The sequence below is a fragment of the Theropithecus gelada genome, chromosome 14 (assembly GCF_003255815.1).
Source record: "Theropithecus gelada isolate Dixy chromosome 14, Tgel_1.0, whole genome shotgun sequence".
Taxonomy (NCBI): domain Eukaryota; kingdom Metazoa; phylum Chordata; class Mammalia; order Primates; family Cercopithecidae; genus Theropithecus; species Theropithecus gelada.
Genome location: NC_037682.1, coordinates 66227673 through 66250904, shown reverse-complemented (window position 1 = coordinate 66250904; position 23232 = coordinate 66227673). Strand labels below are relative to the sequence as shown.

Here is a 23232-nt window from a genome sequence, read left to right as displayed (position 1 = left end):
GTGAATCTCAAGAGGTTCAGCATGTCAATGTTAGCTACTCTTAATGTACACACACCATGCCAGCCTTCCCTAGGTGTAGTGGTCGTATCAGGAGGTGAGATCATTCTACTCCTTTCTTTCAGATTCTATGACAAGGTACTTTCTTTGCATGAGGATTCAACAACCCCTGTGGCTAATCCTCTGCTTGCATTTACTCTCATCAAACGCCTACAGTCTGACTGGAGGAATGTGGTACATAGTCTGGAGGCCAGTGAGAACATCCGAGGTAATGAGGAGGAGGGCTGGAGGGTAAGAGAGAAGATTCTATCTCCTGACTGGTGGTAAGGAGAGAGATTCTGTTGGGGTGTGATTTCAAAGAGTAATGGAGTAGGTGGGTATTACTTAATATCCTTAGCTCTAGCTAGCACAAAGAATTAGCCCCCCTTGCTAATCGGTTTGTATGATTATACATTATACATTATACAATCCTGTGACGAAGTACAAGATAAATCCTTCCATTTATATATGTATAGAAAATAACTGTCTTCTAGTAGTTTCTGTTTCATTAAATTGTCACTACAGTGTCATCTATAGCAAGGTCACTTTCCCAATTTATTCTGCTTTGTGCTTTAAGAAGTTTGTTGACGGCCGGCCCGGTGGCTCATGCCTGTAATCCAGCACTTTGGGAAGCTGAGGTGGGCTGATCACTTGAGGTCAGGAGTTCCAGACTGGCCTAACCAACATGGTGAAACCCCATCTCTATTAAAAATACAAAAATTACCAGGATGTGGTGGAATTACATGCCTGTAATCCCAGTTACTCAGGATCTGAGGCAGGAGAATCGCTTGAACCCGGGAGGCAGAGGTTGCAGTGAGCCAAGATCGCACCACTGCACTCCAGCCTGGGGCGACAGAGTGAGACTTTGTCTCAAAAAAAAAAAAAAAAAAAGTGTTGACTTTTGGGCTGGGCGCAGTGGCTTATGCCTGTAATCCCAGCACTTTGAGAGGCTAAGATTGCTTGAGCTCATGAGTTCGAGACTAGTCTGGGCAATATAGCGAAACCTATTAAAAATACAAAAATTAGCCAGGCATGGTGGCACATGCCTGTAGACTTGGGAAGCTGAGGCACAAGAATCGCTTGAACCCAGAAGGTGGAGGTTGCAGTGAGCTGAGATTGAGATTGCACCATTGCACTCTAGCCTGGGTGACTGAGCAAGACCCTGTCTCAAAAAAAAAAAAAAGAAGTTTGTTGATTTTTGGAAAGCTAACAGTGAGAAGAGGCTGGGTGCGGTTGCTCATGCCAATAATCTCAACACTTTGGGAGCCTAAGTTGGAAGGATCACTTGAGGCCAAGAGTTTGAGACCAGCTTGGGCAACATAGCAAGACCCTGTCTCTACAAAAAAATTTATTTAAATTAGATGGATGTGATGGCGTGTGCCTGAAGTCCTGCCTACTCAGAAGGCTGAAGTGAGAGGCTCACTTGAACCCAGGAATTCAAGCACGAGCTATGACCATGCCACTGTACTCCAGCCTAGGCAACAGAACAAGATCCTATTTCTATTAAAAGAAAGAAAGAAAAGAGAAGAGAAGAGAAAAAAAAGAAAAGGAAAGAAAAAGAAAAAGAAGAGTTGTTTCCCTAAAGAGCAAGACTTCTGGAGACATACAGGATAGGACAATATAATGAAGCCGTGTGCCTTAATTTTTATTCCTCATTCACTCATTCTGAATGTTCCTCATTCAGAATTGCATTAAGCATCCACCCTGTGCCAGGAACTGTGCTTGCCTCTGGGAACACAAAGACAAATCCAACTTGATCTCACTAAATATTTGAACAGGTGGTCATGCCTTGCATGTATTAAATGCCCAACTCCTGTTTCTTGAATGGCAGGTTGATGTTTTTACTACTTTTACAGCTCTGAAGGATGGCTATGAGAAGGTGGAGCAAGACCTTCCAGCCTTTGAGGACCTTGAGGGAGCAGCAAGGGCCCTGATGCGGCTGCAGGACGTGTACATGCTCAATGTGAAAGGCCTGGCCCGAGGTGTCTTTCAGAGAGTCACTGGCTCTGCCATCACTGACCTGTACAGCCCCAAACGGCTCTTTTCTCTCACAGGGGATGACTGCTTCCAAGTCGGCAAGGTAACAATATTCGAGAGAGGACCAGTTGCTTGGCTCTGGTTTCTTATGGATGAAATAACTGTGTCCCGATTGCTTTTACTTCTTTTTAATACTTGCAGTAAACTTGGAAATTTGATATTTCCATTTTCAGAGAAAGAAAACAAGATTCAGAGAAGGTAAATAACTTGCCCTAAGATTATGCAATTTTAAGTGCAGAACTAAAGCTTGAACCCAGTCTTGACTCCAAATCTCAGGGCCTTTCCATAGTAATAAAGGTGTTTATATGCTTAGGACACTCTTGAGATTGAAAGGGGTGTTATTAATTATGCTAGAACAACAGACATGAACTGGGAAAAATGGTCCTTTGGTCACCCTAACTATAGCACCTGGCCAGTGCCTGAACCCTTGGGTAGAAAGGGAAATCAGGGGGTCAGGGACACAAGGTTGGGGAAAAGGATAAGAGATGGTGATGGAAAGGTAGGATCATGGAAACAGCCTCCTGAGACTTTCTGGAATCCAATGCAACATTTCCTAAGCATTTAGAAATACAAAATTAAAGTAGTGTCCAAAATCTAAGGCCATTCGCTTTAACATTACTTGAGGAAATAGACTTCAGGAACACCACCCCCCAATCTGAGGTCTTTAACCGATCTTTGATTATAAGTTGTAATCACACTTGAGATCATTTTGTAATATACTCTTTGCCAGCCTTTGCCATAAAAAGCAATGGAGCAAATCCATTTTACCTTTGAAGGTGTTTATTGCAGTAAGGTGTATTTTTCCTGACACCTACAGTATTTGTCAACAGATCTGGGAGTGGGTCTCATGTGTCCTGATTCCAAATTTTGGGAGTCAGTCTTCCAAATTAAGGCAGAATGGGCTGCTTGAGTCTCTCTACTTACCGTTTTCTCTTTTCTGGGATCCTGAGCGGAATCAGAGCTCAATCATCATGTTCATGGCTGATTTAAATTTAAGCCACGTAAATAGTTTGATGTATGGTACTAACATATTCTTCATTAGTGAGGCCTTTCTGAAAGTAAAGCCATATGTTGAAAATTTAGTAAGTCACTTCCTGGAAGTCTTACTGGCAATCTTTCTTTCTGTATTTATTTACTTATTTTGAGAGAGAAAACTTTTCAAATATAAGAAAAGGACATAAAATAATATAGCAAGCAATTATATCTATCATTGTCATGAATATATGTTCAGATTTTGCTATGTTTGTTTCATTTTTAAAAATATATATTAAAAAAAAAAAAACATGTTACATACAGCTAAAACCCCACTCATCCTCCTTACCACTCACCCCACCCCTTCTGCTCCACCCTTGCCCAGGTAGCCACGATCCTGAACCATATAGTAGATGCCCTTCTGAGTCCAGCTTCTTTCACTCAGCACATTATATCTGTGGAATTCATCCATATTGTATCATTTGTTAGTAGTTCATTTCTTTTTATTGCTGGGTAGTATTCCATTCTATGAATATGCCACAAACTGTTGATCCAGTCTTCTGTTCACAGATTCTTGGATTGCTTCCAGTTTGGGCTACTGTGAATAAAGCTTCTGTTAACATCCTTTTATGTCCTTCTATGGACATTTATTCTCATTTCTCTTGGATGAATACCTGGGAGTGGTATTGCCAAGTCACAGAATAAGCTTCAATAATTATCAACATGTGGCCAAATTTGTTTCATCTATACTTCCCCAATCCCTTCCTCTATGGATTATGAAGTTTCTAGTTTATGAAATTCTTTTTTTTTCTTAGCGTTTCGCTCTGCCATCCAAGTAAGTACAGTGACACAATCATGGCTCGCTGCAGCCTTGATCAAGTGATCCTCCCACCTGGGGGGGCTCAAGTGATCCTCCCACCTCAGCCTCCCAAGTAGCTAGGACTGCTGGTGTGCCCAACCATATCCAGCTACTTTTTAAATAAGGGTCTCACTGTGTTGCCCAGGATGGTCTCGAACTCCTGGCCTCAAGTGATCCTCCTGCCTCAGCCTCTCAAAGTGCTGGGATTACAGGCATACATCACTGCACCCAGCCTATCTTCTGAAATTCTTAATTGTCTAATTCCATCATCATGCTATTGTGTCTGTTGACTCTTGCTCATGATGGATTATTTCCTGATATAGTTTGTCATGTTTGGGAGCTTATTTTCAGCAGGACATTTTCCCCCTAAGAGAATCCATGTGCCCAGAGTTGTGGGAATATCCCTCCAGAGAGTTTTGGGTGTTCTTCTTCCAGAAACTCTGGTGCTCTCACTGGCCTTAGATCCATTTTTATATTCATTTATTGACATAGGAGTTCCTTAACCATATGAATATTGCAGATTCAAACCCTATACTCACAAGAAGTAGAGGCTCAAAATTGAGAATATTCTTACACAGAGCTAGACAGAAACAAACAAATCTTCTTGTCTCATTAAGGCAGCAGGCAAATTTTTTTCTGGTCTACCTTTTCTCCTAAGGTGTAGTTTTTTATAGAATCCAATTTCATACAGGTGTCTTAGTTCCAGTTCCTGGGCTTGCGGCAGGTCTAAGAACGGCTCATCTTCTATCCTCATATGGGCGTTATAACCCAAGGTTACTGAACACCAAGGTTACTATGATTAACACCCACCCCCATCCTAAGGAACGTCAGCATCTGCTCATAAGCTTATGGTTTGGGCTTTTAGCCCTTTTTTGTTTCTGGTACCTGATATTTTCTGTTTTTTTATTTCTTGAAAATATATAATACAACACTTTTTATAGTATTCAAAGTGTCTGAATTTGTGTTCGGAAGGATTCCAGTTATTTCAGTCTACCATATTGCTGGGACTTGAAGTTATTCATAGAAATCTTAATTAAACAAATTAACTTGTCATGAAAAGTTCAGTCATTTTTAGCATTTTTTAGCTCAACCTTTTTACAAATAGGACTTGAGGTGCAGAAAAATGAAACAACAGGTTAATGACAGACTTGAAGGAACAATGATTTATTATTTAGGCTGCAGAACTGCAATTTCTCTAGGATTTTTCTCTGTCAGGAAGTTACACCCTAATTAGATCATTTTGTAATAGTTCTTCCTAGTCTGTAACTTTACAATTCCATGTTGTCTCCAGTATCAACTTCCAGGAAATTCCACTTGCAGCTCTGGTATTCTAGTTAACTGTAAACTATGAGGAGACAGGAGCTATGTCTGGTACATGTTGCCATGTTGCCGGCGTTCCAGCATTTAATACAGAACAGATCCATTGAGCTTCCATAGTATTCCATGTCTACCTTCGTTATGGTGTCTAATGCATTGTGTTACAATTATTGGCTTACTCACGTGCCCCCTCTTGATTTAAGCTCTTACAGGACAGGGCCACCAGGCGCATAGGAAATACTTAGTAAATATTGAATAAATGAATGAATGAATGAATGTAATCCATTCTTCACATTGCTACCAGCAATATCTTCCTAAAAATATGATATTCAAGACTGTAATTTGCTTAGCCGGTGCTGCTGTTTCAAGTTTACTTTTTGTTTCTCTTCACCCTAGCTACAGCCACGATGGACTACTTGAACACATTCTTGCTTTAGATTTCTGTTTCTGCCATTCCCTCATCTTAAAATGCTTTTCTTCCCAGTCTTTACTCACCAAAATCCTTTTCCTTCTTCAAGGAAGGCCTGTCTCAGATGCTACCTCCTACATGAAGCTTTCTGAGATTCCCAAGTCTCTTCCTTTCTCTGTGTCACTACAGGATAGTATGCATTTTCCTTGGAGCACTCATGACATTGTGTCCCAAATTAAAGTTAGTTGAGGTCATGTTCTCTTCTCCTTCAGATTATAAATTCCTTAAGCATAAGAACCCTTATGTCTCCTCTTCACCTAATACAATGCATTGTATATAGTAGATGCTTAATAAATTGAATTAAAATAAGTTTGAAATTAAAATCTGCCTTCTTGGATTCCAAAGTTCCTCTTATTCTTTGAATTGTCATTTTCTTTTTCTACCTGTGGAATAAGGCTTTAGCGATGGTACTTGTGTTCTGTGTAGGTGGCCTATGACATGGGGGATTATTACCATGCCATTCCATGGCTGGAGGAGGCTGTCAGTCTCTTCCGAGGATCTTATGGAGAGTGGAAGACAGAGGATGAGGCAAGTCTAGAAGATGCCTTGGATCACTTGGCCTTTGCCTATTTCCAGGTAAGGGAATAAGTGAAGCTCACTTGCTTTTATTTTACTAAGTGAAATCCTTTATAGCTGCTTTACAATTTCTAAGCATTTTCACATCTTCATCTGTTTCATCTTCCCAGTAGGACCAAATGTGAGTCAAGCAAGGAAGTTATTTTATCATTTCCATGTATCACATGTGAGGGAACTGAGTCTCTAAAAGACTCTTAACTTGTCACAAAGCTTATAGACCTAGGATTAGACTACTAGTCCAGTGCTCTTTCCAATGCATTGACTACTTTACAATCATTATTTCCCATGTTTGTCACCTGTAGCAGCAGCTGCTTTATTCCCAAATGGTTAGTGGGTTCACAGTAAATGTAGATCACTCTTTTGTGCTCTCAGCAACTCATAATTCATCACAGATATTACCCATGATATTGCCATGGACAAAGAAGTTTGATTATGAGCTTTTCCCATCTGCAGTTGAGTCCCACTGTAATGTGACTCGTGTCTGGTTACAGAGGTGGAGTCACTGTTCTGTAGTGCCAGCCACAGTGCCTCCTCCAGGTGTTATTTTTCCATGGCACTGTTGATCTACTTACTCCCTGGTGTGCCTTATGTAGAAGTTCATTTCCCTAAATAAAGCAGCTGCCAATAAACAAAACTAACCAATAACTGGGTAAGGTATAGCTTTTGTATAGCTAACCCCATTTCCCACCCGAGTTGTACAGTCTTCAAGGGTAGGCTGCAAAAATCTCCATGGAACCAGTTCCCTAGAGTTTCCAAAACTAGTAAACCATTTCTGCTCCCTACCTTTTGTTTTCTTTCCCCCTTTTCTTGAGAAAGGGGAGGAGGATGTGGGTGGTCCAAACCCATGTGTTGCTGCCCAAACAGATTTACTTTCAGTGCAGCAAACAGTCCTGTTCCTTTCATGGAAGTTCCTGGTGAATGGATCTTTGTTGTAAAACTGTGTCTGTGTTGGCCGGGTGCGGTGACTCACGCCTGTAATCCCAGCACTTTGGGAGGTTGAGGCGGGCGGATCACCTGAGGTCAGGAGTTCGAGACCAGCCTGACCAACATGGAGAAACCCCGTCTCTACGAAAAAAGAAAAAAACAAAAATTAGCTGGGTGTGGTGGCACATGCCTGTAATCTCAGCTACTCAGGAGACTGAGGCAGGAGAATTGCCTGAGCTCGAGAGGTGGAGGTTGTGGTGAGCAGAGATTGTGCCATTGCACTCCAGCCTGGGAAACAAGCGAAACTGCTTCTCAAAAAAAAAAAAAAGAAAAAAGAAACAAAGAAAAAAAAAACCAAAAAACTGTGTATGTGTTCTTCCTAACTGTCCTGCTAAATTGCTGTGTGTTAAAGCCAAATAGAATAACTGTGATGTAACAAAGGGTGAGAAGTAATTGAGTTTTCCTAGAGGAAGGAAATGGAGAATCAACGTGGAAAGACTCAGAGAAGAGAAACTAAAGCAGCTTACCCTGAAAGACGGAGTTTCAAGTGCTGTACCCAATTATTGATTAGTTTTGTTTTGTTTCCCTCTAACTCTGATGGCTTGGATTTCTCTTCTACTCTCTTTCCACATCCTCCTTTGTCTGGTGAAATTCTGTTTATCTTACAAGGCGCAGTTCGAATGTCACCTACTTTGTGAAGTCTTCCTGAGTTCTCCTCACTCCCCAGGCTTTCCTCCTTGGTGCTCTTATAGCATGTTTTTATTCCCCAATAACAGAACACATAAGGCATTATCTTATAGATGGTTTATGTTCCTTCTCACTCCCTAGTAAACTGGAAGTAAATGTCCCCATGGACCTTTCATTATCATATAAAATTTAATGTATTTTATTTCATAATGTATTTTATTTCATATATGTTAGTTAAAAAAATTTTAGTAACTGCTAATAATGAGAGATGGTAGAGTACAGTGGTTAAGCTGTGGGCTCTGGAATCAGACAGACCTGGGTTCAAATGCTATGAAAACATGGGCAACTTATTTAGCTTCCCTGGGCCTCAATTTTCTTATTTGTAAGAGAGGAATAATGATGCTCACCTCAAATGGGTTGCTGTGAGGATTGAGTGAGCTAATACAGGCAAAGCCTTTAACAGAATGCATGCATGGCACATGCTACTTGCTGGATAAATGTCAGTTCTTATTACATGATACATACATGTATATGTTCTGTTTTCATTTAATGTTACTTAGTGTACCTATTTCCAAAGAAACTTAACTGAGACACCAAAAGTAAATCTTTGTTCTTTGTAAAATATAATTTTACTTTATTACAAGGCTCTCAAGTTTTAAAGATATGTGAAATTGTATTTGGTTCTTTTCATCTTACGAAGAGTTTGAAAAGCTGTGACCTTCACTTAATATTTGACATTATAAGATATTCATAGATTACTCAAGTATTCCTTGTTAAATGTAGAACAGAGTAATTCATTACATCAAATAATTAGAAACAATATATTTGTCCAACAGTAGTGGAAAGGTTATGTTCTCTGTGGTGTATCTTCGGGACGGAATAAAATGCAGCCGTTAAAAATGCTGTCTGTGAAGACTACGTGATGATATCAAAATACTCCTGATAACAGTGTAGAGTGAAACAATCAGGATGTGAAATGTATACAAATATGCTTATAACTATGTAAAAACTAGATATTATCCAAAGTGCTTCAGTCCCTGGATTTTGGTGTAGTCATTTTTTTCCATTTCTCCTATGTTTCATAGTGTGCTGCTTATTGTTTTTATCATGAAAAGGGAATTGTTAATATGCTAAAGTAAAGTGATTGGAATGAAATACATTTCTACCAGTTAATCATCGTTTGGCAGCGCCCAGAAGAGGACTGCTGCATACCCATTCAGGATTCCGTTCCCCAGATTTGTCTGGAAAGCCCTATTTCCTTTTGACTATGTTGAGCCCAAGGTTGAATGGCTGCAGGGAGAGTTAATTCCTGTGCACTGGGCAATGTTTCCGTTTTAGTTCTTTCTTTGCCTCCCTCCACTAACTTTGTGGACTCTGGGAAGAACTGAATCTGGATAACAAATTATATTTTTACTAGGATTTTTATAGTTCCATATTAGGTTAAATATATTTAACTTTGGTTGTATTATTAAATATAATATAACAAACAACAACACACTGCAATTACGTGATTTTGCATGCTTTAAGATTTGAGGGCACTTTAAGAAGGTTTATTTTCATTTATTTTCCTACCTTGCCTGGTAAGGGTGGTCATAAGTCATTAGTAAATGAGGAGACTGGTGAGACCTCATTTGCAGCGAGGCCATAGATCCTCTGCATTTCTGGTCTGCTGTTCCTTTCAGTGAGCCTTGTTATCTACTTATGGTAAGAATATTTTATAGTTTTTTTAAAAATCCATTTAATGATTTGTTCAGAGGAGATGTCCTCAGTGAAGTTAATGCTTTCTTTTCCTTTTTTTTGAAACAGGCAGGAAATGTTTCATGTGCCCTCAGCCTCTCTCGGGAGTTTCTTCTCTACAGTACGTAATGGATAAAAGATAAGCCAGCCACAGGTCTGACTTACGGGGAACTCCCTTCTGCTCCTGGCTTTTAATTCCTGCAAGAGAAATACAGCTATCTGTCTTTATTATCTTTTTTTTTTTTTTCTCACTCTGTCACCCAGGCTGGAGTGCAGTGGCGTGATCTCAGCTCACTGCCTCCTGGGTTCAAGCGATTCTCCTGCCTCAGCCTCCCAAGTAGCTGGGATTGTAGGCGCCCACCACCACACCTGGCTAATTTTCGTATTTTTAGTAGAGACGGGGTTTCACCATGTTGGCGAGGCTGGTCTCAAACTCCTAACTTCAAGTGGTCCCCCCACCTCGGCCTCCCAAAGTTCTGGGATTACAGGTATGAACCACTGTGCCTGGCCCTATCTTTATTATCTTGATTTCATAATCCAGGCCACATTTCAAATTTTGGTGAAATCTTACATACTGTTCAATGCATCGGGGGAAATTTTTAAGTTAGTTGGAAAATGCTGAGAAGATATCAACCTGTCCCTTCCTTCCTCCACCCAATCAATGATATATTAGTGTTGCTTCAATGGGAAAAAGCCCAGGAGTGGGAGCTAGTTTCTTCAGAGACATTTTAAAGTCCCAGATTTTGGAAGCAGACCCAAGAATGAATGAAATCAGTGTGCACTATGTACGCAAGAAGGAAAGTGACTCAGCAGGATTGCTCAGTTTGGCTGCTCACAGAGAGAGACCAGTTTTTCCCTTTACATCAGGTCTCCTTCTGTGATGCATGCATCCTGCCCAGCCAGTGGGTCACATAATTCAGCATCATCCCCCCTTCAGGGAGTCGCTTGCTAACAACAAATTGAGTTAAACAGGAGGGAGATGCTTCCTAACTCAGCTATCTGCTTGGAAATGTTTGCTTCAAAGTTATATGTGTATATTTGCTTAACATTTTAGTGGTAAATGGCTTCCTAGGTTTTTCTTTAATACAGTATTCATTTGTTTTGTTTTACTTTTGCTTTTGGGGGTGTGGTTTTTTTTCTTTGTTGTTTTTTGGTTTTGTTTTTTGAGACAGAGTCTCATTCTGTCACCCAGGCTGGAGTGCGATGGCGCGATCTTGGCTCACTGCAGTCTCTGCCTCCCAGGTTCAAGTGATTCGTGTGCCTCAGCCTCCCAAGTAGCTGGGATTACAGCCATGTGCCACCATGCCCAGCTAATTTTTATATTTTTAGCAGAGAGGGGGTTCTGCCATGTTGGCCAGACTGGTCTCGAACTCCTGGCCTCAAGTGATCCACCTGCCTTGGCCTCCCAAAACGCTGGGATTACAGGCATGAGTGTTTAGTATTTAGATACTTAAATGAGATACAAAAATCACTATTTTGTTTTAATATTTATAAAGTATTTCATATAGGACTTTACAATTGCATGTATACATAACTTTTTAATGAATCAATTTAGTAACATTACTCCCTTCTGATAATTTAGCAAACAATAGGATAAGGAAGTAGCTGTATATCTACAAACACTTGAGTAATTAGTGGTACAAACAAAATTATAATCCAAACCTTCTTTATTTCTTTGCACTTGATCTATTAAATTTTTTGCTATCCACCCAAATTGTGTGCTTTTATAGGTGGATAATAGAACATGGCAAATTGAGATTCCCAGTTTTATTTCTGGCTTTGCAATATTTTCACTGGGGTTTGGGCTAATAATTTCCATTCTCCAAAACTTCATTTCTTCTCTTATTAAAACAGAATGGTAATTTCTGCTCCTTCCTTTCCTCTTTTGCCAGGGTGATGCTTGTGGTTAGAAGCACACTGGGTTCCTCAGAGAAAGATGCTTTGGGAGCCTTAGAACAATTCAGCATCTCCTTCTGAGATGCATTGAGAGTCATGCAAAGAGACCAGCAGGCCACGGGTAGCTCTGCCAATGCATGGGGCATCTTGCAGCCAAAGTGGGTACAGACAGGTGGGCATGAACAAGACACAAGATTTATTGGGTTTCCCAAGGGCCCTGTGGGAATCCAGTCTAGAGCCAAAGTCTAGAGTCCCTCTGCCCCATACTTCTTAACTGGGTCTAGGCCAGTTAGGAGATTTGAAAGATCTAGTGGAGCCAGGAATGAATTAGCTTCCAATTCTCTGGGGAAGAATAGGTTGGGTCCTTTTGCAATACGCTTTGGCTTTCTGGACTTCTCTTTCATTGCACTTATCATATTTTGTTGTAAGTGATATTTTAATGTCCTTTTTCTCCATTAGACTCTAAATTCTTGGAGGTCAGCCTGTAGCACAGTATCTGGTACATAGTAGATGTTCATTGAAGATTTACTGAATGGATGGGTGAAAGAATCAATGAATGAATGAATGAAGCTTCATCTTCCCCATATATACCATCACACTGTCCCAGAGCAGCCATCCTCATGATCCCTTGGCCTAAGAGTTTTAAGTTCTACTTTGCTTCCTAAAGCCCTTTGCACCTTTGAAGACGCAAAGGTGCAAAGGGCTTTGGGTACTTTAAAAAAAAAAAAAAAACAGGTACTTAAAAAAAAAAATACCAGGTACTCTTCTGGGAGTGAGGGCCTTGTGTCCTCCTGTGCGTTGACATGAGGAGTTATTCAGGAGATCCAGTTGCCCATCTTGTGCAGCAGTGAAGCTGGAGGAAACCTTGGTGGCACTCCCTGCTGCCAGTGTTTGTTAATCCCTATTTTATATTCCCTGCTCTGATTTCTTCCAGGCCCAGATAATAAGAGGATGGCCAGGAATGTCTTGAAATATGAAAGGCTCTTGGCAGAGAGCCCCAACCAGGTGGTAGCTGAGGCTGTCATCCAGAGGCCCAATATACCCCACCTGCAGACCAGAGACACCTACGAGGGGCTATGTCAGACCCTGGGTTCCCAGGTAGGATTCCTCAGGGAAAGAGAAAGGGGGAGAGGCCTGGCTAGAGTGTGAGAAACTAGAATTGGGATAACATGAGGGGATAGAGCTGATGCATTAAAAACAATAAAGCTCACTTGGGCAGCATCAGAGTGACCACATTGTGTATCTTTTGCATTCCAATTTTTTATGCCATAGTTCCCCTAAGTTGAATTTTGCTCCTAGACCCTTCTTCTCTTGTGCTTATCCTATTCTTTCTTTCCAGCCCACTCTCTACCAGATCCCTAGCCTCTACTGTTCCTATGAGACCAATTCCAATGCCTACCTGCTGCTCCAGCCCATCCGGAAGGAGGTCATCCACCTGGAGCCCTACATTGCTCTCTACCATGACTTTGTCAGTGACTCAGAGGCTCAGAAAATTAGAGAATTTGCAGAACCATGGGTGAGTGTCCTGAGAACCCGCCAAGAATTTCTCTTTGTGTATACATGCCTGGAGTTCAGGAGTGTTCAGAATAGGCAACCTGAACAACTAGACACCTCAAAGAGCGAAGGAGTTCAGAATGCCAACCATTCCATAAAACTAATCCGTGGTGGAAAAAAATCACAATAGTGCTTGCCTCTGGAGGGAAAGGATTAACTGGATGATGTGCAAGAGGATTCTCTAGGGTATTGAAAATGTGCTCTCGATATCTTGTTAGGGACATGGTACATGTGGCTGTATGCATTTGTCAAAACTCACCAAATGGTCCACTTGAGACCTGTGCATATCATTGTATGTAAGTTTGACCTAAGAAAACGCAAATAAAAAAGAACACTTCAAAAGTGTCAACCATTCCATATAATCGGTAGAGGTGGGGAAAAGGGTGAAATGACAGTGGCAAGGAGTAAAATCCTAGCACCTATTTACAGAGTTAGAGTAGAAAGCTGAACTTCAGTATTTGTTAAAAAGGAAACTGAGGCCCAGAGAGGGGAAGGGACTTGTTAAGGTCACACATATAGCTAGAGCCACAGCTAGAACTTAGAGGTACAGTAGTCCCCCTTATTTGCAATTTTACTTTCTGTGGTTTCAGTTATTCTCAGTGTAGTACAATAAGATATTTTAAGAGAGAGAGGTCATTTTCCCATAACTTTAATACAGTATATTATTATTATTATTCTATTTTATTATTGTTAATCTCTGTGCCTCATTTATGAATTATAAATTATAACATATAGTTATAAATTAAACTTTGTACTTCAATTATAATCATGATTATAATTTCGTTTTAAAAACAACCAAAGGAGGCCAGAGTGGTCAGGGCTAGCGGGCCCAGCAAAGGTGCAGGGCTTCAACTGAGTCTTCAAAGATGGGCAGGATGTGGCGAGAGAGAGAGAAGTGATGAGTGAATGTGCTTTGGGAAAGGGACAGTGACTAGCAAGCAGAGATATTCAACACAAGCCACTGAGGCGTCTGTCTTCAGTTCCCATAGGGGAGCCACTACCACGTGAGCCCAGGGCTGATTCCTGGGAGAACCACAGACCAGACAGGCATCAGCAGCCCCAGAAAGACGCTTCTAGGGGAAGGAAGTGTGCCAAGGTCTGTGCATGCCAAATGGACGACATGGCCGTGAACGATTAAATAGACATCTCTGGGTAGGTCACTTCTCCTATTTCCATGGCAACAGGGCTGTTTTAAGGAAAAATTTAGTTATAATTTAGTTATAATGTAATTATAATTATAATTAAATTATAATCATGATTAAATTAAATTTTGATTAAAGCCATCCCACGCTGTCTTCACTCAAAGACCCAGCCTGACAGAGCAGCCTCTATATGGGACATTGCCAGTCTCATGGAAAAGGAAATACACAAATGGCAAACATGAGCTGGCTCATAAAGCTTCTGCGTGGAAGTGCCAGATGTTACTTCCACCCATGTTTCATTGGTCATAGCAAAACATGTGGCCACTACTGCAGTCAACAGCGAGGTTCTAATTCTTCGACAGGTAAAGCACTGCAAGTCACCAAGCCGAGCTGGATGTCAATGGGAAGAGGACATTTAATCTTCCATTTGGAAGCATGCTAAATATTAAAAAATAATGCACCTCTATAAGCATGTTGCCTCTTTAAAGATATTGTCTCAGAATTATTTGTGTCAAGCCAGACATTGTGCCCTTAACATGTGCAATTCATCCAGGCAGCCGTTAGTCATTCATCAAGACAATAGAGCCCACCATGTGCCAGACACTGGCCTGAGTGCTGGGCTTTTACAGTGAGATGAAGTATTGGTTCTTTCCTCTTGGGAACTTAGTGCATAATGGTAAAAAACAAATATTTACACTAAGCTATGATACATGCTATCATAGAGGTGTGTGCAGGGAGTTGTACTATGCAGATAAAAAAGGGAGGCTTCCTGTAAAGAAAAGGCAATTGGGTGAAGAACAGATGGGTAAGGGAGGAAGAATCAGGGAAGGCTTCACTGTGGAGGTGACATCTATCAGAGAAAGAAGGTGGCAAAGGGTATTCCAGAAAGACAAAACAGTATGTGCAAGGGCAACAGTATGTGATATGTGGTATGTTCAGAGACTGGACAGAAACTTGGTGGCTGAAGTGTGCAAGGGATGGGGGCGAGAGGTAATAGGAGATGAGGCTAGATGTGAGACACCATTAGCAGATGCTATAAATGCCATGGAAGGGAGTTTGGATTTTATCCTGTAGGCAGCAGGAGAGCTGTTGGACAGTTTTAATGGGAGAATTGCACGATCATGTCTGATTTTTAAGGAAGATTGTCACAGCAGACATGGATTGGAGGAAGAAGAGGAGCAATCATCATTTCATCTAAAATCCCCTCCAGGACAGTCTAGAATCTTTGCACAGAAGTTTTTTGAGATAATTAAGCCCCACTGGTGAATTAGAGCAAACAGGTTCAGCTTTGCAGTGAGCCAGCAGTAGTAGCTTTTGGCCAACAGCTACTGTTTGCTTAGAACAGCCCTGTTACCATGGTAATGGGAGAAGTGACCCACCCAGAGACGTGGATTTAAATGTTCATGGCTGTGTCGTCCATTTGGCATGCACAGATCTTGGCACACTTCCTTCCCCTAGAAGAGTCTCTCTGGGGCTGCTGATACCTGTCTGGTCTGTGGCTGTCCCAGGAATCAGCCCTGGACTGACATGGTAGTGGCTCCCCCATGGGAACCGAAGACAGACGCCTCAGTGGCTTGTGTTGAATATCTCTGCTTCCTAGTCACTGTCCCTTTCCCAAAGCACACCCACTCATTACTTCTGTCTCTACTTCTGGCACATCCTGCCCATCTTTGAAGACTCAGTTGAAGCCCTGCACCTTCGTTGGGCCGCTAGCCCTGACCAGTCTGACCGCCTTTGGTTCATTTTTTAGAGCACCTTTTAGAGCCACATACAATTACCTATTCCTCATCTGAACTCTAAGCTTTTTCTCACCGGTTGTTTGGTACTTAATTTTTAAATCTATTCTGCCGTTTATGTGTTGTCTGACATCACCGACAGTTTCCTGGGTCAGCATCCTGTTTCCCCAGTCAGATTGTAAACTAGCAGGCATCATCTTTCTACAAATGCCTTGCCCATGTTCTTCCCATTGCTGCCAGAGTAATCTTTAAAAGCTCAGGTCTGACCACTCAAGCCCTTGCTGAAACTCTTTAATGGGTCACTTTTGCCCTCGAGTGCTTACAAGTCTCCATGGCCTGGCTGCTGCCAACCCCTTCCACCACATCTCCCCCAGCACTTGATGCTCCAGCTGCACGCTCTTCTGTCTGCCTGGAATGAGCTGCCCTTGACTTCTCACCTGTATGATTCCAGTGTGTCTCGTGGACATCCTGGAAAGACTTCCTGTCCCTCATAAGAAGGGGCTATGTGCCCCTCTCTGTATTTCCATGGCATTCTATACTTGCCTATTATGGCCCCATTAGATGTCTTAGGGGCAGGGACATTGTCTGGGTTCACATATTGTTTTTCCAGGGCCTACCACAGTGCTTAGCACAGAGAACAACCAATAAATATTTGCTCCAAAAAATGAGTGACTGGTACGTGGACAATTAATGATTGTTACAGGAATTAAGTATAAGGTGGCTCCTTAATTTGGAGTGGAGAAGGGATTCCTCAGGTTTTTTTTTTTTTTCTTTTTCTTTTTTTTTTTTTTTAACCATTGATTTGGCCCTAAAAGAACAGAAGGGAGCATCTCTCTTCTGTGAGTCTCTCCTCTACAAATGGCTCAGGACAGCACACCAGGGACAATGGATAGAGGCAACATCAATCCCCTTCTGATTTCCTGCTTCATAAGATTGTAGAGCCACATGATGAGAGGAATTTGCAAGCACATGTTGTTCCTGTGCTGCATTTTATAGATGGGGAAACAGGCCCAAGGAAAGGAAGAGGCTTTTCCAAGACTGTCTACCTGGTTTAGCAGGAGGGACAATGACATTATGGAAGCTTCAGAGAAGGGAAAGAGCTTCTGTCTGTGTAGCTCATTGCCCCAGGCTCTGCCTGCCTGTGAAGCACCAGAGCTGGGTCTGAGCCCTGTGAGTACCTTTAAGCACAGTGCCCTGTTTCATTCATTCATTTGTTTATTTAACCAGTACTAAGCACCTACTCTACCGCCAGGCGTTGAATGGACCGTCGGGATACAGCACTGAAAAAAGGCCAAGTCCTTGCCCTCATGAGCTAACATTCTGATGACAGAGGCATTTACCCTCATATAAATAAATAATATTTCTCTTTCTGTCCCTGGATTTTGCAATTAGGAGACACTTTATTTAAAAATAATTTAGGCCTGCTTCGGTGGCTCATTCCTATAATCCCAGCACTTTGGGAGGCTGAGGCAGGAGGATCCCTTGAGACCAGAAGTTCAAGACCAGCCTGGGCAACCAAACAAGACCCCGTATCTACAAAAAACATTTTTTAAAAAAATTAGCCAGGTTTGGTGGCATGTGCTTATGGTCCCAGCTATTTGGGAGGCTGAGGTGGGAGGATTGCTTGAGTCTAGGAGTTGGAGGCTGTAGTGAGCTATGATTGTACTACTGTACTCCAGCCTGGACAGCATAGCAAGACCCTGTCTCTAAAGATAATAATAATAATAATTTAAATGCTGTACCTAGACATTCAGAACAAAAGAGAGGCATTTAATTAAACTAGTGTTATCAAAACTGTTGTTGTCTTTTCATAATCAAGGCAGTTGCAGCTATGAAAATCTCACAAGTACCCTCAACATCTATAACTATTATATATCAATTTTTTTAAAAAAGTAGTTGTAGCAAAAACAGATTCTGATTCTCTGTAAGGAAAGGCTTTCGTTAGAATATTCAAAAGGAGCAAGGTACCTCTGAGTGTAGAGAGTTTCCTGTTGCCGGAGGTGTTCGTTTAATTCGACAAACACTTACGAAGTGCTTACCATAGGCCAGGCCCTGTGCCTGACCCCGGGAAACAAAGACGAATGAGAAATAGCCCCTGTTTTTACCTAACTCACAGTCTTGCAGATACAAAAGGGATTCAAATAACAGTTCAATTCAACTTAGCAAACTTTTATCAGGTGCTTACTGTCGACTAGACACACTGTTAAAGGTTATTTTCAACTCTACGATTTTTAGTCCCTTATGGTCTTTTATTTTCAGGATTGATAGCTGTCCCTAAATTAGTCCCACATGCAAAATGTCCTCTAATTAGGGAGGAACTGGCGTCTGTTATGTTTATGCTTAAGGGAGGAGCATATCTGTCGAATGACAAGCCTTTCCTTTTGCATCATAACCACTTGGACTTTGTCTTACATCCTTCCCACCAGCTACAGAGATCAGTGGTGGCATCAGGGGAGAAGCAGTTACAAGTGGAGTACCGCATCAGCAAAAGGTAAGAAGGGCCCTTCCTTGGTCATACCTGCTGCCCACCCTCAGGCCTGTAGCATACCTGACTGCCAGTCAGCAACAGCCGTTCAGGGACCGCCAGAGGTGGAGAACCCCTAGTTCACGTTTATAGCGATACATTCTTTTTAAGAGGGAGAAGTTTCCACTCCCCTTTCCCAGATTGTTAGATCATCTGAGGATTTAACTAGAAGGCCATTCGAGAGAGACTTGGAAGAGCTCCTCTGGCCTAAACCAAAAAATAAGTCTGTAGTTGTTCTTCTAAACAGGATTGCTTTTCCAGAAGATACAGTCCTGTCTACATTTGTAATTTTAACTTTACAAGATTCTGTTCCCACCTCCTGACTCATATTCAAAGCATGACTTGCCAACAATGAGACCAGAAGGACAAATAGACTCTGTGGCCCTGATGGCTTCTGTAGAGGAGCAGATTCAGCTGTGAGAGCCCAGCTTTATCCCACCCCTCCAGCCCTGCCCACCCCCCACTGCAGCCCTTTACTTGCATCCACCAAAGACATGTGAGACAGTGATGTCAGCATCCTTGGCAAGAGGCCAGACCTCAGAATGGGGATTCGTTTGTGCTGTCTGGGAAGGGAGGTGAGTGATCAAAGCTGTGATTCAGAATCATTTGGCTTAACTTACTTGGTCTGGTACATTAAGGGCCTTTCATACTAGTAGTTATTCTCTAAGCTATGGAAGGTCCCTATGACCTCAGCTTCATTGCTTTTTCTAACCTTTCTGATATTGTAGTGTCAGAGAGAAAATTCAGCCTTGGGTTAGTTGCTTCCAGGGGAGCAGGTGGTATTTTCTTCCCTTTTCAGAACAAGAAACTACTTTCTTTCTCTACTTGCATCACTCTTCAGCTCTTTGACTTTTGATTCTGTCCTCACAACTTCACTGGAGCTGGTCTCCCAAAGGTCACCAGGGAACTTCTAATTACCAAATCATTTTCCTGCTCACACACCTTCACTGACTACCCATTATCCATAAAGTCAAGTCCAGATTCCATATCACAGTGTTTTCAGCTTTCTGTGTCATGCCCTGAGGCTGCTTCTCCAGCTGTATCTCCCGTTACTTCTTCCTATCTCCTTATGCATAATTGATTGCCACACCTCCATGTCAGTGCTTATGCTGTTTCTTCAGGCTGGAATACTCCTACATCTTTTCCATCTATTGAAATTTTATGTACCCTTCAAAATTTGGCCTAAATGTCACCATCTTACCTGAGTGCCCCACTGGAATGAACTTCTTCTTCCTGTGTGCTTCCCAGCACTTTAAAGTCTGTTTCTCAATTTTTCACTGTACCTTACTTTGTTCTTAGTTATATTTGTGTTTATCCTTTCTCCCATAATCCATGAGCTCTTAGAAGGCAATAACCCTGTCTTGGGGATCTCTGTAAACCTAAGAGCATGCGGCATAGCACTCTGCTTGCACTCTATTTAAAAGAATGAACACATTAGTTCATCAAAAGCAAAGAGCAAAGAAATGGTCTTTCATATCATGCCAAGGCTCTTCCCTCAGAGCTTTATGGTCTCCCCAGGAGGCCCACTGGCTTTAGGGAGCACTTCCTCATTTTCCAGGGACATAAATTCTGATTCCAAAATTGCCACTTTGTCAGAACCTCAACAAGACATTCAGGAAAAGAGACTGAACTCTGCTGTTTGGTCTTTGTCCTATCCTGGCTTGTCTTGCAGTAGAGCAGAGATTTTCCTGTGTTTAAAAGTAACACTAACATATAGCTCACAAAGTGTCTTCATAAGCATTGCCTCTCACAATCTTTTTAAGTCTGTGAAGTAGACATTATTATCATCCCAATTTTATAGACAACACACTGACCCTTAGAGAGGTTAGTGGTTAAATACTTCACTTAGGATCACAGAGGATTGGGGACTCGTCACATTTCTCTAAATCTCAAGCTTTTCCCACTGTATCCGGGTCCCTCTGTTCAGATGTCTCTACACCATAGTAGCTTTGAAGGCAGGGGTTTTGTCTTATTCCTCTTTGTATCTCAATGCCATGAGATTGTTGAGGTAGAGAACAAAGTGAACTGGGCAGACATACCATGAGGAATGAGTAGGTAATTAGGCAGTTATGTCTGTCTTCCCTCCCTCTCTTCCTTCCTTCCTTCCATCCTTCCTTCTGGCAATTAACATAATTTATTTGTTTATTCACTCATTCAGAGACATCATTTAGTCATTTCAGGCATCAGATCATTGATGCTTCAATCTGTGGTGTGTTTTAGTGCCTGGCTGAAGGACACCGTTGACCCAATGCTGGTGACCCTTAACCACCGCATTGCTGCCCTCACAGGCCTTGATGTCCGGCCTCCGTATGCAGAGTATCTGCAGGTGGTGAACTATGGCATCGGAGGGCACTATGAGCCTCACTTTGACCACGCTACGGTAATGGTGGAGTCAGTGACCAATCCTCTGGGGTAGGAAGCCAGGGCATTATTTATTTCTCTGAGGCAGAGCTCTTGTAGGCTCTCAGGGAATACTAAGTGAAACCTTAGAACAAAGGTTCTTGTTCTAGAAACATCTGAAAGCATTAGTTTCAAGCATATTGTTGCTGACTCATTTTCTTGTCTGCCACCATCTCTCTTCTAAAATTTGCTGGTGAGGGAAGAATGTGGCTTGTCATGGAATCATCTGACTTCTTCACTCAGGGACTTCCTGGTGAGGATTGTCCTTCCTCCAGTAACTCTTCTATCCTCATGATCTCAACTGGCCATCTTTGCTGATAATGGCAAATATATATATTTTTTTAAATTTTAGATTCATGGGGTATATATGCTTGTTTTTTGTTTACGTATTTATTTATGTATTTTTTTTTTTCTTTATAGGCAGGGTCTTGCTCTGTTGCCAAGGCTGCAATGTAGTGGCACCATCATACCTCACTGCAGCCTTGAACTCCTGGGCTAAGCGATCCTCCCATCTCAGCCTCCCAAGTAGCTCTAGGACTACACCTGGCTAATTAAAAATTTTTTTTTTGTAGAGACAAGGTCCTGCTATGTTGCCCAGGCTGGTCTTGAACTCCTGGGCTCAAGCAATCCTCCCACCTCAGTCTCCCAAAGTGCTGACATTACAGGAGTGAGCCACTGCACCCAGCCGTGCTTGTTATATGGGTATTACATGTGTAATGGTGGGGACTACAATTCCAGTGTACCCATCACCCAAGTATTGAATGTTGTACCTGATACGTAATTTTTCAACTCTCACTCCCCTTTCACCCTCCCCCATTTTGGAGTTTCCAGTGTCTGTTACCTGCATCTTCATGTCCATGTGTACCCATTGTTTAGCTCCCACTTATAAGTGAGAACATGCAATATCTTATCTTCTGCTTTTGAGTTAGTTCACTTAGGATAATGGCCTCCAGCTCCATCCATGTTGCTGCAGAGGAAATGATTTCATTCTTTTTATGGCTGGAGAGTATTCCATGTTGTATATATACCATACTTTCTTTATTAAATCAACCACTGTTGGACATTTAGGTTGGTTCCATTACTTTGCTGTTGTGAATAATGCTGCAGTAAGTATCTGGGGGCAGGTGTTTTTTCTTTAATATAATACTTTCTTTTCCTTTGGGTAGATACCCAGTAGTGATTTTTGAGGATTAAAATCACCTCCCCAACATTGATCTATAAATTGAACCCCAGCTTTATAAAAATTCCAGGAGGGTTATTTTTATAGAAATTAATAAGCTGATCCTAAAATGTATATGGAAATGCAAAAAACCTAGAGCAGCCAAAACAATTTTGAAAAAGAAGAACACATTGGAGGACACACACTACCTGATCTCAAAACTTAGTATAGAGCTACAAGAATCAAGGCAGTGTGGTACCAGTGTAAGGAGAGACACATAGGTCAATGGAACAGAACAGAGTCCAGAAACAAACCAACACATTTATGATCAATTGATTTTGACAAAGGTGCCAAGGAAATTCAGTGAAGAAGATATAATCTTTTCAATAGATGGTATTGGAACAATTTAATATCTATCTGCAAAATAATAATGACTATACATCCTTATCTCACACCATATATGAAAATTAACACAAAATGGATCATAGATGTAAATGTAAAACTATAAAACTTCTAGAAGAAAACATAAGAGAAAATTTTTGTGACCACAGGTTAGGCAAAGATTTCTCAGATAGGACACCAAAGTATAATCCATAAAAGAAGAAAAAAACTGATAAATTGGACCTTATCAAATTAAAATTCTTCGCTTTTCAAAAAACATCATTAGAAAAGGAAAAGATAAGTCACCAACTAGGAGAAAATATTTGCAAATCATATATTTGGTAAAGAACTTGTATCCAAAATATCTATAGAACCTTTATAACTCAGTAATAAGATAATTCAATTTTTTTAATGGACAAAAAGTTATTTGAGTAGGCACCTCTCCAAAGAGGATAAATGAATGGCTGAGAAGCATATGGAAAGATGCTCGACATCATTAGGGAAATGCAAATTAAAACCACAATGAGATAGCACTGCACTCTCTTACGATGGCTACAATAAAATAAGATAATGCCAAGTGTTGGTGACGATGTGGAGGAACTGAAGCTCTCATACACTGCTAGTGGGAATGCAAAATTATACAGAGACTTTGGAAAAAAGTTTGACAGTTTCTTAAAATGTTAAAGGTTCACCTACTTATGATCCAGCCATTTCACACCTATGTATTTTACCCAAAAGAAAAAGAAAATATGTCTCTACAAACACTTGTACACAAAAGTTTATAGTAGCTTTATTTGTAATAACCAAGAATTGGAAACAGCCCAGA

General features: G+C 41.3%; 1 protein-coding gene across 2 annotated transcripts in view; it reads left to right on the top strand.

Moving 5' to 3' along the window:
* P4HA3 (prolyl 4-hydroxylase subunit alpha 3) overlaps window positions 1–23232 on the top strand; it is a 38229-nt gene that overhangs the window by 7187 nt on the left and 7810 nt on the right. For both annotated transcript variants that reach the window (XM_025358292.1, XM_025358293.1), the window contains exons 2-9: window positions 123–265; window positions 1893–2116; window positions 6117–6266; window positions 9684–9735; window positions 12445–12608; window positions 12850–13026; window positions 18369–18433; window positions 20687–20846. In XM_025358292.1, coding sequence (XP_025214077.1) covers window positions 123–265; window positions 1893–2116; window positions 6117–6266; window positions 9684–9735; window positions 12445–12608; window positions 12850–13026; window positions 18369–18433; window positions 20687–20846 — 1135 coding nt within the window. The remainder of the gene's footprint in view (window positions 1–122; window positions 266–1892; window positions 2117–6116; window positions 6267–9683; window positions 9736–12444; window positions 12609–12849; window positions 13027–18368; window positions 18434–20686; window positions 20847–23232) is intronic.